The sequence below is a fragment of the Syngnathus floridae genome, chromosome 2 (assembly GCF_059516105.1).
Source record: "Syngnathus floridae isolate MCC-2025c chromosome 2, RoL_Sflo_1.0, whole genome shotgun sequence".
Taxonomy (NCBI): Eukaryota; Metazoa; Chordata; class Actinopteri; order Syngnathiformes; family Syngnathidae; genus Syngnathus; species Syngnathus floridae.
In genome coordinates, this window is record NC_142414.1 from 5,266,078 (window position 1) to 5,282,500 (window position 16,423).

Below are 16,423 nucleotides of genomic sequence, written 5' to 3' on the forward strand. Positions count from 1 at the left end.
ATGATATAATTGTAATAATTTTAATTTTTTAGATGAAAATGACAGGAATGATAATCAAGCGTTTTCTTCATTATGGGACAAGCTTGAGTGAGCACCTATAGAGAGGAAGATTTCAGAATATTTAGGTGATTATGATATTTTTAGGAATTGATGTGGGCATAGGTAGAGTAGCGCACATGAATTTCGAGTTTTGGTGGCGACTGGTTATAGTTTTGTAACATTAAGCCATATTAAAAACTTTTATACGCACACATTAAGCATGTGGGTTGCAACGCTTACTCAACAAATCAAGATGGCAGATGTGCAGAGAGAGGAGTTGTGGGCGGCACAGTTTTTACAGTGGCTGCTTATTGTGATGACGGTTCTGCTCTCTTTCCCTGTTTCGTGGTTTAACCGTCGCTTCTAGCCAGACACACCAGTTCTCATGTGCTGAGGGCAATGGAAAACCTCAAATGCATCTGGAGTGCACAGCCACAAGTCTTAGGTCAGATGGCCACTACCATTGTTTTCCTAACTGTTTCTTAAGGAAAGCAATGAAATAACTTCACTTTCTTTATTCCCTTTTGATTGAAAATTACAATCAAAAGCCACGGAGTGTGGTGTTTTGACTCCTTTTTTGTATGCTAGAAGTAGTTTGCAATTGTTTGACTTTGCTCAGCATAGGGCAGCAATGTGGGGAGCAACCATACCACGTCATCAAATTGCGTTTAACAAATGTATGCTGTGTATTAAATTATGTATTATGTAAACAAAAAGGATCATTTGAATTAATGAGGAATTATGTATTTCCATCAACGTGTAGATAAGTGGTTCTATTTTGAGAACTGTTCTGGTCGGGCTTCCTTTTAAAGAAATTTATAATTATATACCTGTGGAGTGTGTGTCGTCTTGGCAGCCAAATTGCATGCAAATATGGCGATCAAGGCAGCCACTCTTCACTCTCCAATATATCATTATTGTTATTTAAAGCAGTACTCAACAAAATTTATTATATAGCCTATAGGGTTATCTGTGGATGAAATAAGTGACCAACAGTGCACATAGAATGGGGCCTTTGAAACCTGTATTGCAGTGTTAAAAATAGCAAAGATGAGTGATCACTTTCAGTGGATAAAACTCAAAATATTTAATTTTATATATTAAAAGTGCAAGAACGTGTTGATTTCAGCACATTTAATTATCAAATTTGTACTGGCCTAATTGGACCTACACCAGTGAACTGCCGGTGGCGCCACACTTTTGTGGTGGCCCTGGGCCATCGGGCCCCAGTTATTGTGTGATTGGAATAAGCAGGCAAATTTAGCCCAGTTATTGGTATGTATGAACCCCACTCAAGGGGAGTAAACTGCTAGGCTTAGTGATTCAATTTGTCAACATTTCACCTCTCCATTTTTGTGCTCATTTCTGTTTTAGGGACCAACCAATCTTTTTGGACACAGGATTGTAGTTTTGCAAAAGCTACTGTATAAATATGTCTATGCATCATATGTGACTGAGAAGAAAATGTGAAGGAAGCTTACACATGGTTCAGAAGGATGCAATTTAGCTTTTCTGTTAATTGGTTCTTTGTTGATATTCACAATAATGTGCTTTAAATTTTAAAACTTGAATAAAACTTTGTTTGGCACTGTGTTGGATTTTTATTGTCTGCCCCACCCCAACAATACCAATTCGTAATGTCGTCACTCACAGATTTTTATCAAGACCCTCTACATATGAGCATAAATATTGTTATACATGCGTATTAGCATACATATTAGCAATATCTTCTACATATGAATCAGCTTTAGAGTTCAAGTATGTCATTTTACTTTTTAACATTTGGCATACATTAGCTACTATAAAGATTCTGTTTATTTTTTACATTAGCTAGAATCAAGCGAAAAAAATAAAAACAGCATAATGAGGTTGTTAGAGTGGTGCTCACTCTAACTTATTGCAAGAACCACACGAGAGACAGTATGCCCTTTTGAAGCACTTGCAAGTGGAGAGTCATTCGTCACTGTGCATACAGCGATGATCAAATGAGGTCTGACTCAGGCCTCTTGCAAGAGCATTTTTATTGAGAGAAACAGGATGGGGGTGAGAGTGGACAGGATGGGGTTGAAGCCCGTGCATAGTAGGGGTGTTTTACGACATTGTGTAAACAGAACAACTTTGATTGCTTCCTCTGCAGCTGGTCAATCAGTTCAAAATATCTTAGCACTTTCTTCTACTACTTTGTTAAGACAGGGCACATTTGGTTAATTATTACAGGTTACATTCCAACAAACTAATCTATCAACCCTAACAGAGGTCCTATCTGAGGTTGGGTTACTGCTGCTGGAGGAACCTAAACAAGAAGGCCCAGACTTACCTCAGCTAGAGCTTTGACTTTTGGATTAACTCCTTTTTCACCACAGCAAACCACATCGTTGCAGACGCTGCCCCAATCCACCTGTAAATCTACCACTCTATGCTCAGTTCTGAATAAGATCCCAAGATAACCATAATAATTCCGGACGCGGAGAAGGCATTCTGCCTTTTTATGACTGAGGCCTTATTTTTGAAGGTATTCATTAACCCATTAGCTCATGGCTCATGGGTTTTACCGCTCCAGCAAGCGTTGGAAATTGTGGCCTAATCAAAATCAGAATCGGTCTTATTGGCCAAGTTTGTGCATGCCAAACAAGGAATTTGACTCCGGTTGATCTCAGCCTCTGGACAACATTTAAGTGACTAGCAACATTCAGGTGACTAACAACATTTAAGTAGCAAGAGCAGGATGTTATTGCCCAGTGATAACTCTTGAGTGGTGTGAGTTCATCAGAGCGACAGCCTGGGGGAAGAAGCTATGTCTGTGTTTGCTGGTTTTGGCGTACAGCGCTCTGTAACGCCGTCTGGAGGGGAGTAGTTTGAACAGACCTACCTGGGTGAGAAGGGTCTGTAGAGATGTTACTTGCACGTTTCCTGGTCCTGGACAGGTACAAGTCCTGGATAGATGGAAGGTTGGTCCCGATTATCTATTCCACAGTCCTGATTGTCCGTTGCAGTCTGTGCTTGTCTTGTTTGGTGGCCGATCCAAACAGTGATGGAGGTGCAGAGGATAGACTGGATGATGGCAGTGTAGAAGGTCATCAGCAGCTCCTGTGGCAGGTTGAACTTACTGAGCTGTCTCAGAAAGTACAACCTCTGCTGGGCCTTCTTCCGGATGGTCCATTTCAGGTCCCGAGAGATTGTGGATCCCAGGAACTTGAAGGTGTCTGTGGTAAGAATAGCATTACTGAGGATGGTGAGGGGTGAAAGTGGCAAAGGGTCTATCCTGAAGTCCACAGTCATCTTCATGGTCTTGAGCGGGTTCAGCTCCAGGTGGTTTTGGCTGCACCAGTGGACCAGCCACTCCACCTGTCTGTACGCATTCTTGTCACCGTACCGGATCAGTCCGATGAGAGTGGTGTCGAGTTTCACAGAAGGGTCTCCTAAGGAGCAATCGGTGTAGAGAGAGAAGAGCATGTGTCTGATGTGATGGTCCCCAGCCTCACCTGCTGTCTCCTGTTGGTCAGGGAGCTGGTGATCCACTGACAGGTGAAGGCAGGCACCGCGAGCTGGATGAGCTTCTGGTGGAGGATATCGGGAGCTATGGTGTTGAACGCCGAGCTGAAGTCCACAAACAGGATCCTGGCATACGTTCTTGGGGTGTCTAGGTGGCGCAGGATGTAGTGCAGTCCCATGTTCACCGCATCATCCACCGACCTGTTTGCCCGGTAGGCAAACTGCAAGGGGTTGAGCAGGGGGCCCGTGATGCCCTTCGGATGGCTCAACATTAGCCTCTCAAAGGATTTCATGACAACAGATGTCAGAGAGACAGGTCTATAATCATTCAAAACTGTGATGGCGGGCTTCTTGGCCACCGGTACAATGGTGGAGCTTTTGAAGCACGAGGGCACCTCACACAGCTCCAGGGAACGGTTGAAGATCTGTGCAAAGGTGGGTGCCAGCTGTTCAGCACAGACTTTCAGGCAGGAGGGGGACACGCCGTCTGGGCTTGGTGCCTTTATGACCTTTTGTTTCCGGAACATCTGACACACCTCCTCGCGAATCTGAAGTGAGGGCGCGGCTTCTGAAAGAGAGTAGGTGATGACAATGGAGGTGTGAACAAGGGGGTTGTGGGGGGGGATGTGGATGTTGATTGTGATGTAGGAGCTCCTGTTGTGTGGGTGGACTGTTCAAACCTGCAGTAAGACCTGTTTCGCAGGTTTGCAAGCCTTGTGTTCTCCACAGGACAGGGGGTTGGTTTCTTGAAGCCCGTGATGCTCTGCAGGCCTTTCCACACTGATGAGGGCTCAGGATTGGTGTCTCTCCAAACTCTGCCCATAGCTCCTTTTAGCTTTCCTGATCTCTTGTGTCAGTGTGTTCCTGGCCTACCTGAACAGGTCACGGTCTCCACTCCTGTAGACATACTCCTTGGCTTTGCTCAGCATCCTGAGGTTTGGTGTAAACCAGTTTGTTGTTGTTGTACGTGCAGGTCTTGGTCTACACACCCAAGTCCTCACAAAAGCTGATGTATGATGTCACAGTGTCAGTGAGTTGAACTCTGAGAGAAAACAATACCAGCTATAATACAACACTGACACTCCTTTAAAAACTACGTGCCATAACTATTTACTATTTATTATTTACTTTCTGTACAAACCTCATTCAAGTTAATACATATACCCACATTGAACATACTGTAAATACGATTTTTTTAACCTTCATTCTTAGACTGATAGCTATACTGTGAATAAGATATTTCACTTTTATTCTCAGACTTCCTTTTATACTTTTTTAAATTTTGTATGTTTGCACTAGGCCCTTCCAGCTATCCGAATTTCATTGTACAACTAAGTTGTAAAATGACAAAGGGCATTCTATTCTATTCTATTCTATTCTATTCTATTCTATTCTATTCTATTCTATTCTATTCTATTCTATTCATGCAGGTCTGAAGTTGCAGCTTCAGAACCCCCCAATCGGTGCAGTCAAAGCAGGCTTGGAGGTCCTGCTTTGACTCCACGTTCCATTTATTCGTCCTTTATTATGGAGTAGCAGTGGTCCAGTGTATTTGTGCCTCTGATGGGACACGTTATGTGCTGTCTGTATTTGAGGAGTTCGTGCGTGAGGTTCATTCTGTTAAAATCAGCCAAAACAATGATCAGTGAGTTTGGTAGTTTTTTTCCTCCATGCCTGTTATCTGGTCAGCCAGCAGCTGCATGGCTTTGAGTGCACGTGGTGGAAGGTAAACAGCCGCCATTACGATCAAAAACTCCCATGGTGAATAAAACGGCCAGGAGTTTATGAAAAGTGTCTCTAGGAGAGGGCTGCAAGACTCTTTCAACATTGTGACATCAGTACACCAACCTGATGATTAATGTAAAAATATACACCACCTCCCTTTGTTTTTCCCATGAGCTCCGTGCTGCGATCTGCTCGTAGTAGCTGAAACCCAGGAATCTCGACGCCATGGTCGGGGATGTTTTCGTCGAGCCACGTTTTGGTGAAGCACAGGGCAGCGGATCTGCCAACGCCTGGGTTCCTTCGGAAAAATGGCAAAGGGCAGCCCGTGGGGAAGGTCGGCCTCAACTCATGGTTCCATCTTATCGGAGGCAATGGCTTTGACCACTCGACCAGAGCCTGCTTAATGTTGTGCCCTTAGAACCACAACTGCAAGTTATACTTGAAAACCAAAATCCGTACTTGAAAAAAGAGTTTTTGAATAAACTATTTTCAGGTTTCACCTCCATTTATTTTTCAAGTTTTGAGGTCTGTTTTCTTCGGTTGCAAGTTTTATATTTTCAGATTCCCAGCTCTTTTTTTCAGGTTACCCTCGTGTTTTTTCAGATTCTAATCTATTTTTTTCCAGGTTTCACACTTTTGACCCGAATCTGGCGTGGAGTCACGAGTAACAGCTGAACAAGAATGCTTGGAACAACCCGAATCTTAATCTTCACGAGCCACCCCCACGTGACACAAAAAACTGTGGCCGCAGGCCCATGTCTCCCGTGCCTTAAACCGCTAATTTCAAAGATGGTAAAGTTTTTTGCATTTGCTATCGAGGTCTTCACAGTGTGATTACTTGACAAGAAATGACACGGAATCCAATCTCTTGTTGAGATATTAATGTGTACCAATGGCGGGCCGTGCATTTCACGCCTAGGCCTTCATTAGTGCTCCGCCTGAATCAATCCAACCCTCAATAACTATTATATGGCTATAAAACTTCTACTGCAGGTACAGCTCCGACACATAGTATAAAAAGGATAAAAATAACTTGATAAAATTGCAATATTATTGAGGAATATAGCAACATTTTACTCACCCAAAATCCTGAATATTTGTAAACAAAATCCATCCTCCTTTCTTTTCCCAAGAAGATTTCAATGACTCTGTTGTGCAGATTATCTGTGTGTTTCAGTTCCGTCAAGAAGTCCTTTTCTATCGCCATCGAAGCTAATACTGAAAGTGGAGCCTGCCCTGTCATATTTCTGGCATGTTTTAATTTGCTTTAGGGCTGAGAATGCCCGTTCAATAGAAGCATGCTTTTCTTGAAAGGTCCGTCTTGAAAATGGCTTTGACAGTAAATCTGCAACCAAATCCATTTCTTCTCCTCCTTTTGCCATTGTGGGTTGACAAAACAGCTATTAAATCAGTGTGGTATATGGTTTTAGTTGCTTCGCTGGTCTCCAAAAAAACACTCGGTGGTCGGTGGCTGTTTCCAGACAAATAAGCACTTCAGGGACCACGGCTGATTGGGAAAAGATTTTATTCGACCGATGTCAGAGTGAAGTCTTTCCAAAAAGTTGAGTGGCCCAAGGCATGGATGTAAAAAAGCCCTCCCCCCCAAAAGAGGGAGCGAGCGAGCCCGCGCTAGAGCGAACCCCCGCTGGAACGAGAGACCCCTGGCACCCGCTAGAGCGAACCCCCCCTCTTGTCAGGCCCGTAGCTTTTATACCTGACAAGAAGCTGATGTCACGGCTTTGGGTAACAGCTGTAGTTTTCAATCTACTAGTTTACTTCAGTCCTAAAAAGGAGATCTTGACCAGTGCTGTTGGTGATGGACGACAACAGCCACTTTACCTTATTATAGGATTGCACACATTGCTGAAACTGAATTCTCCCTGGTCACGGACAACTGGCCCTTCTATCTTCTACTAAGTACTTATACACTACTGAAACTAAAGCTTCTCTGTACAGCAAATATAGTTTGATAGTCTTACTGCTACTATTGGATCATCTAAGGCAACATACAGATACGCCTAAAGTTCAAAATTCACTTCATCGGCACAACAATATCTTTGTTTGTGCAGCTCGCTACAGATGCAGTTTGCTCGCTCTGGCTAGTACACTCTGACTATACTATCAAAGTGTGTGAATACGCTGACATTTCCGTAAGCTTGCTAGAAGGCCTTGGTGTCGCCATCTCAAAATCTGATTGGTTGAAGCAAGTCTGATCGACATTTATTTTATGCCGCAGGGCCCACAGAACTGATTGTGAGGGCCTCCAGGCAGATTTCTTTGACCCTGGCAACAAATAGTGGCTGAAATATGATTGGTTAAATGCTTAAATATGATAATACACATCTGGAAGCAGCGCAACCAGGGGGCTCGCAATGAAAGCAAGTGGACAGACCATTTGGAATAATTTAATACTTCCATCCATCCATTTTCCATACCGCTTGTCCCCACGGGGGTTGCGGGCGTGCTGGAGCCTATCTCCAGCAGGCATCGGGCAGTAGACGAGAAACCCTTAACTGGTTGCCAGCCGATTGCAGGGCACACAGAGACGAACAACCATCCGCACTCGCACTCACACCGAGGGGCAATTTGGAGTGCTCAATTGGCCTACAAAAAGATGTTTTTAGGGTGCGGGAGGAAACCGGAGTGCCCTGAGAAAACCCACGCGGGCACGGGGAGAACATGTAAACTCCACACAGGGAGGGTCGGAGGTGGAATCAAATCGGCACCCTCCTAACTGTTAGGTGGACATGCTAACCAGTGTGCCACCAAGCGCCCTTATTTAATAATTAAATACATTTTGTCCATGAATACATATTAAATTAATACGTATTCATGGACAAAATACAATTAACATCAGTCTGTTATTCAAATATTTTTAGGCCAGCAGAGATGGCCTTGCAGGCCCTGACGAACCATCACTGGTGTGTGTGTGTGTCAGTTTGAGAAAGGTATGAGAAAGGGGGGTGTGTGTGTGTGAGTGTGTGTGTGTGTGCACGTGCGCGCGCTCGCCTTCACACTGATGCAAAACTTGCGCGTTCTTTTGAAAATGTGTGCATTTCACTCGCTGCAGCTGGTATAGGTTAGGACACAATAAGGTTGTTTCCTGTGCATTTTTTGGCCAACTCCCATTGGAGTTCACTACTTTTAGAGTAAGTCACAAACCGGCAATAATAGAGGTCATGCCTGTGAGAACAAAGAGACCCAGATGAATAAATTATGCATTTAATTGTATTGCACAATCAATCAAGGCACATGTACGCACCGCACCACTACATTCAAGCTAGCTAACTTTGCAGCAGCAGCGTGGTGCGCATTCTCTATTCCGTGACAAATACATGCCGATTAAAGCCTTGTGGAACGGAGCAGGGAAATGATGCGCGTGACATTGTACATGCACCAAAAACTTTTGCCGTGTGCCCATTATGTGTTGCAGACCAGTCGTAAAGATGGTGCACAACACACTGCATAAGTCACGTGATGCAATGCGGTTGTTGCCTGCAGATACGCTTGTTGTCGGTACTGGATGGTGGCAATTACACAGACAGATGAAGAACCACTTCATCCTCAGTCCATTTTTTTCAATCATTCACTGCCAACCCAGTTAATATGGATCTTTGACATTAACTTTCTTGTTCCTTTTCCTTGGACCGCAAAACGGGCATCCATCGGTCGGCCCATTCCGTCACTAGGACGAAATACTCACCTCTGGTTGAATAAACATAACCGTTTTTTGGGTTTGCTGAAAAGTGATGATTTTGAAGGTACAAATATTCTGTCTGACTCATGTTTTACTCGGTTTTAATACCAAGCAGGAACACATAGTATACCCAATCTGATAACCCCAGTATTGAAGTTATGAAACTTTGGGTAACATATTTTTCTTATGCTGATACGATGGAAATTCAGGCTCAGCATGTACCGGCGATTGAGTCTGTTGGTTTGTCTCATCAAACGCATTTCTGAGGCCGTAAACCTGAGCAGACTGCAGAATGAACCAATCAGTAAAGATTGAACGTGATGTTGGAAAAAATAGAAAAAGTATGACCTTTCTTTTGAAAAAAACAAATGCTTCCAGTGCTGTCAGCTGCTGGGATTTTAATGACTGTGTTTCTGGTTAGTCAGAACTGATTTAATGTTGAATGATGTGAACAATTGTCTCTCCCGCGCACCATTTTGAATGAGGATGGACTTTCGCTGCCAAAGCATGACTGTGTTCATGAAGAATAAGTCACAGCAAGCAAACACATTTGATTGGACTGTTTAACTTGAACCAAGGCCTAGCTGCGGTGAATGGTTTGGTCTCTAGACCCACTCTCTTTGTTGGTGCGGCTTGCCAGGCTTGGATACTGGCCTGTGAGTTCTGCCTTTCGGGCTACAAGTTGATGTTGTTACTGTTGTATATTTTCTGGGAGGTGTGGGCGCCAAGACAGATGTCAGAAAATACACAACATTACTCACGATTCTGGAGTTAATCTGTGTTTTTCCTCTACAATATCACTAACAATTACAATTCACACAATAAACATCAGTCAGGTCAGTAGACCTATTGCACATGCTTTTTACATTGACAAAACTTTGCCTTTGGAATAATATTTATTTTGCCTAATTCACCTGTAAATTTAAACATTAAATGCATACTGTTAGTAAACGAGCATTACGTGAATGACCCACATTAGCCTGCTTGTTGCTATATATTATTTAGAGTTACACGAAGGAAGACCTCTCCTGACAGTTATAACGCTCTCTTTACCAGGTACACAACAAAGCTTAAGGTTCATTATTAACACAGACGTGGTTCATTTTGTACCTCCCAGGTGTTTGTACTAGACTTTCATAGATTTTGGGAACAGCTTCATTATCTCACAATACGCTCAAGACTCAACCAGTGGGGATGGTATCCCTTGGTCAGTCCGCCAAGAATTTTTTTTTTTTTTTAAATATTTTGGTTTGTTTGGGTTTTAGGCATACTCACTGTGGGGGTGACGTAGAGGATTTTTTTTCCGTCAGAAAGCACTTGTTTGCTGAAAAACTTTTTCTCGATGGGAAATGACTGGATTCACACGCTGACTGAATGCCCACCCATCCTCTCAATTGGAATGAGACACTGACAGTGTAGGGGGACAACAAACGCTTTTAATAAGAAAAATAACTAATAACTCGGTAAAAACTAGTGAGTCTACAGTGACAGTGTATTGAGTTGAAAGCAGAGTATTATTATTCATCAGCTATGAGGTCACCACACATCACTACTAAGTCTAGGAACAACATGGCTGCTGGCTGACATGGTGGCTTCCGGTGAGACGCGCAAGGTTATAGGCACTGAACTTCGGGTCATGCAATGTGGCGGCTGCTTACTGTGGTCCCATATGGTCTGACAAAGGCCAGCTCAGGGGCTTGCGGCAACCAAATGCCACAAATGCAGAGGTGAGCTTGGGTCATCATGAGGTGACCCACAATCCAGCAAGAAAATTCCCCACTGTAGTGAACTTTTCAAATGTCGCCAACTCCTAGCTGTCAGGAGATATGAATGACACAATAGAAATGTTCAAATACTGCATGAGTGGATCTGATCCAATTGAGAGGTTGAGAACGTGTTTGTTTGACTTGATTGACATCATGAGCGATTAAGAAGCAATTTCTTTCAATTTGTGCAACCACATACAGAAACAAATTGAGGAAAATCTGGGATCGGCCAATCTTGACACCTCCCAAAATTTACTTGTGGAAGGCTTCATCACGTGTCTAACGTCATGTCACATCAATCTATCACATGTGTGGCAATAGTATCCACAAATGTATCAATTGTGGAATTGAAAAAGGTTATATTTTCTTAGGTTATCAGAGATGTCCATAATCTTCTCAATTTCTCCCAATTCAGAGGTGGACAAGTCTTACAAATTTATCTAAACTGAAGACAACGGCAACTTTTTTTTTTTTTTTGTCAAGTACGGTACTCTTTCTGTACTGGTAAATAAAACTCATGTACTGTGGCCAACGACAACACACCCATGCACCCATTATCCGAACTGCTTCATCCTCACAAAGGTCATAGGTGTGCTGCAGCCTATCCCAGCTGATTTTTGGGCGAGGTGGGGTACATACTGAGCTGGTTGCCAGACAATTGCAGAGTACACATAGACAACCATTCACACACAAAATTATACTTGTATGTTTGCATGTTTTTTGGAATGTGGGAGGAAACCAGACTACCCGAACAAAACCCCCGCAGACAAGAGGAGAACATGCTCCACACAGCAAGGCCCAAGACCAGATTCAAACCCACGATCTCTGCACTGTGAGGCGGACATGCTAACCAGTCCACCACCATGCCACCAATAACATATACAATGCAGAATATCCTGATGGGATAAGTACAAGAATGTCAGCAAAAACAGACAGGAAAAGCTATTAGTGGAGTCACAGGTTCATCCTATGAAGACGCTATGAAGACAAAACATTACAGAAAAACCACTTTTACCATCTGAGTCCTGCTAAGTTTTGGCTTGATGTCCTCCACAACTACAAGCCAAACCTGCCATGTGTGTATGTTAAAGAATCAGTAGATGTCCCGCTTCAAACGTTCAAATGCTTTCAGAATGGTGAGATTGTAGTTGGTGTTGAATGTAGTTTGGTGTTGCTGCCTCCCCACAACAGGAGTTTGGCTTATTTGGCAAAAAAATAAGATGGACCGCTACTCGCAAATCTTCCAGTGACTGTTCCGCAGATATCAGGACAAAGAGGAGTCTAACGGTGGTCAGAAGTAAGGTGAAGAAGATGTGCTCTCAGTAGGTTTGCCATGACAAAACACATGGTTCCTCTTGAAAAACAACCAAGATGGAAGAACGACTCATGGAGATCAAATATGGGAGTCAGTTAGAATGTCACTCCGGAAGATTCCAGGACTTGTCAGCGCTGTGTTGGAAATAAGTGTTTGGATCAAATGTAGAACTATTGGCTAGAAGTATGGGGGCACTGGAAGAGACGAGCAATCAAGTAATTTGGGAGTGTTTGAAGAAGCCATTAAACGGAATTAGGCATGTCAGTCAGCGATATATACGGTCACGTTCAACGGAGCGTCAGTCAATTACAGAGAACTTTAAAGCTGTAGAGAAGAAACAAATTTTAAAAGAAAAAAAAGGTTATATTCTGGAAGCGAGATTTTGTTGGTGGCAATGTGTACTTAGCCGTTTGTTTTCAGTTCCAAACTGTCCCCCCTTTCACCCACCCAAATGAGCAAGACACAGCTGCCTTTTGATTATGTACAAACACCCACGCACATGCAGCCGCGCGCGCACACACGCGCACGCACACACACACATACGCGCGCGCGCGCACACACACACACACACTTTAAATCTATATTTTCCTTTTTGTTTTCCTAAAAAATGACACCATCCATCCTTCTACTCAGTCGTCAGTGCTATCTTAATGCTCTTTTCATTGTCAAAAAATGAAAGGGTTGTTCCGTGGAACAGCAGTGCACAAAGATGGAGGAAGAGCCCTCACTGGTATCACCTCTGTCCCCAAGGGCACAATCCACTTTCCTACAGCGCCCACTGATCAGCTGACTCTCTCGCTAACAGCAGTCCGAGTCTCAACTGTTTCCTCTCGGCTGGGACAGGGAACAGCAGATGGGGGGACCATGTCTCTGAGCTCCCTGCCCTCACCTGCCCCCTCCGAATCCACCTGTAACCGAGCCCTGCTTTCTGTCCCAGACAAGAGACCGACACCATCTTCCGTCCCTGCTCTTCCGTCAAGATCGGAGCGCATTGAGCTAGGAGGCCCGGGAGCACTGGGAGGAGTGCTGTTCGAACCAGTTGTCTCTCTACTTTCTGAAACGAGTCCGGCTTCAACTCGTATTTCGGTTCTTGGCCCACCCTCCAAGCTGCGAGTTGGGGATGTGGTGCTCAGGTCTTGCGGCTGCTCACTCTGCTGTGCATAAACCAGGTTGTGACTTACGGCCATATGCAGAGACGGTTGTTGGAGCGGGAGTTGTTGTAGGTGTGGCCTGGGTAGCTGTGGTTGAATCTGCGGAAGATGTAGTGGCATTCGAGACTGTGGGGGCCTGGTCTGGGAGAGCGAGGGTCTGATTTGTGGTCTACTTTGAATGTGAAGTTGATGTTGCAAAGGAGGGCTTATCAGTGTTGGGGGCTGAGTTTGTGTGGGAGGGCTGTCCGAGAATTCTGTTTGTGCAGGGCTCTTGGAGTGGTGTTGTAGATGGGGTTGGGCCACGGTTCTGGTCTGTACTTGCAGCTCAGCTGCGTGGTGGGTCCTGGTCTGTGTTTGAAGTTGAGGACGCAGTTGAGTCTCAAAGAGGGGTCTGGATTGTGTATGAGGTTGAAGTGTTACAGGGGACTGGGCTTGTGGATGAAGATTCCTCGTCTGCGGGGGCTGGACCTGCGAGGGTGATGGAGCATGCTGAACTCCCAGCTGAGTTTGGTGTTGCGCGAACGTTGATGGCTGAGGAGGAGGGGAATGCCTGATGGGGGAGGACTGAATAATTGGAACTTGAAGTGGGACATGACTCTGACCAGGATACGAGGACTGGAGGGGGCAGGGTTGAGGCGAGGGTTGTGACAAGGCAGGTGGTTTGGGGGCAGTGGACTGGGAGTCAGTGTGCAGCTGAGGTTTGGGTCGGGACTGGTTTGAGGGTCCAGATATTGGATGATGATCCAAAGGGGAGGTCTGTTGGTGGCAATGATGGTGACGGTAATGATGATGGTGATGTTTGTGTGGGGAGCGCTCCTTTCTTTTGTGGCTTTTAGAAGGACTCATGCTACTGCTGCTACTCCTTGGTCCTTTTCCACCCTTTTCATCAAGGTCTTTGCTTAGTTCCTCCTCTTGACTTTCTGCTGTCCCACGCTTCTCCTTGTGCTTCCTCCCTTTGTGTGTTTTATGTCCATGTGAGTGACTTTCTTGGGAAGCAGAAGGCTGGCTATGGGAGTGGGATTGGCTCTCCTCCAAAGAGGCAAGCTGAACCTGGGAAGTTTGTGTTGGTTCCTTCGAACCGGCCTCGCCTTCGGAGTGTGCCATCCTACCAGGTTGTGTGGTACTCGAGCCTGGAGTCTGTACTTTCTCCCTCTCCTCAATTGTCTCTCTCGTTTTGCGTTTTTTGATTGGCAAGGCTGTTTCCTGGACGACAGGTTCGCTGGAAGACTCCTTGGTAGCTCTGCGCTTGGCCTCAGCAGCCATAATGGCGGCAGTGGCATAGCCCCCTGCAGTTGACATACCAGAGGTTGATGCTGACAAGGAAGATGCAATGGGAGCTGTCACTGCTGCTGAAGTGGAGGCTGGTTTCCTGCCACGTTTTTTTGGAGTGGTCTGAAGGGGAGCAGGAAGATCCTGTTCTGATTTCCTTTTCCTGCCTGGACGAGACTTGACTGACGGCAGGGCAGGGCAGGACACCTGAAAGTGCCCACAAGCAAGCAACACAATTTCTTTTAAAGAACGCATTCTACGTTATTAATATCTTAATATGAGGGGTGTAATGATACATTGTTGTTTTTTTCTTAAAACAATACATATAAGGTCTAACGATTTGACACAAAGCAATATATCACTTTTTTGGAACAATACAATTTGATGCAATAAAGGTGATTTTAATAAAATATTTTGATATACAGTAGTAACCATGGCCGTTCTGTGACTCAATCTATACTAATTAAAAGTAACTCCAAATAAACAATGTAATTTTTTTTATTGGATTTCATCTTAAAACCAATTCAGCTCTACTGGTTCCAAAATGTAAAACAAAAAAGTAATATTACACCAAGCTAGTTCTCTTAATATTCTAGCATGAGCAAAATGCAACAGAAATAGCTAGTTCTCTTTTCTGGTTCTCTCGCGATCGTTCCGTTATCACGTTCATAGTAAGAGTGTATTCAGACCTGACTGTTTGGTCCACTTTAAACGGACCAGGGTTCGATTGTAACGCTGGTCCGGACCTTTTGTGCAGGGGTGACTACATGGAAATGAATCTTGGTGCAGATTAGAGAAACAGACCTCGCTTCCAAATAAACTCTGGTGCGTCTCGCTTCAGGTGTGAATACAAAGAGCGTAGATCCGAACCAACAGCACAAATATGCAGACCAGGAATGCGGTGCATAGGACTCGCATGTTTTCCTCCAGTTCCGGGTCTGTGCGCTGTGTGCCGCCCTGGTCATTGCTGTCCAATGGGAGCACAGATCGTCACTAGCGTGGGTGTGTTTACCAAATATACTTCGCTTGCAAAATGTACAGTCCGAATAAGAACCACACCAAACGAAAAAAATTAAGTCCACTTTTGGTCCGGACCAAACAAGAGGACTATAGAAATTTTCTGGTCAGAATACACCCTAAGTCAAAAAGTTCTAAAGTAGAGGCGATTTGTCCCATAAATGAAAGACGTGATGACTTGCTAAAGGAGTAGGCGCTTGAAAGACAGGGGGCTGTGGGAGATGGCAGTTGGGAGTGGGAGACTCAAGTACCGTATGCTTACTTTATACGTTCGCTACATCCTCTTCTGACTACCCTCGCCGCTTTTTGACATGATCGACTACCAAAACTCCAGGCAGACTATGGATGAACTTGTCAATATGTTAACACGCACACAGGAACACAGGGAGTGGCCGAGCCATTGAAAACCAAAACTCCAGACGAACTATGGATGAACTTGTCAATATGCTAACATCCACATAGGAACACAGGGAGTGGCCAAGCGAAGGATAGCAACAGTATGACAATGGTTAAAGGACACACGCACACACACATGTCACAACGTCACCAGACACACGGGTTTGGAAGTCGAATTTGGTTTGTAAGAATAGCAAAAAAAATTGTGGTTCATCTCGAGATGTTTGTAAGTATAGACATTCGTAAGTAGAGGTTTCGCTCTATTTGATTAAGTGCTTTGCATAACTGAACAATATTCAACATTATCTTTTGTGGAAGAAAAAATATATAAAGGATATATAGTAGTAAAGTGTATTTTCATATTCAAATAACTTCCTGAACAATATTCAACATTATCTTTTGTGGAAGAAAAAAAATATAGTATATATAGTAGTAAAGTGTATTTTCACATTCAAATAACTTGTTGCTGTTACTGTTCTGTAGAACGAATTACTAACTGTAATTAACAGTAAACGATTTTGTCAAAAGCTTACCTATTCTATATAAAAAGTGTACC

The 16,423-nt window shown here is 44.1% G+C and overlaps 1 protein-coding gene across 1 annotated transcript in view; it reads right to left on the minus strand.

Moving 5' to 3' along the window:
* Positions 1-10,369: 10,369 nt before the first annotated feature.
* mecp2 (methyl CpG binding protein 2) overlaps positions 10,370-16,423 on the minus strand; it is a 12,151-nt gene continuing 6,097 nt past the window's right edge. The window contains exon 6 of the mRNA XM_088369816.1: positions 10,370-14,661. Within this exon, the coding sequence (XP_088225942.1) occupies positions 12,817-14,661 (1,845 nt within the window). The 3' untranslated portion in view covers positions 10,370-12,816. The remainder of the gene's footprint in view (positions 14,662-16,423) is intronic.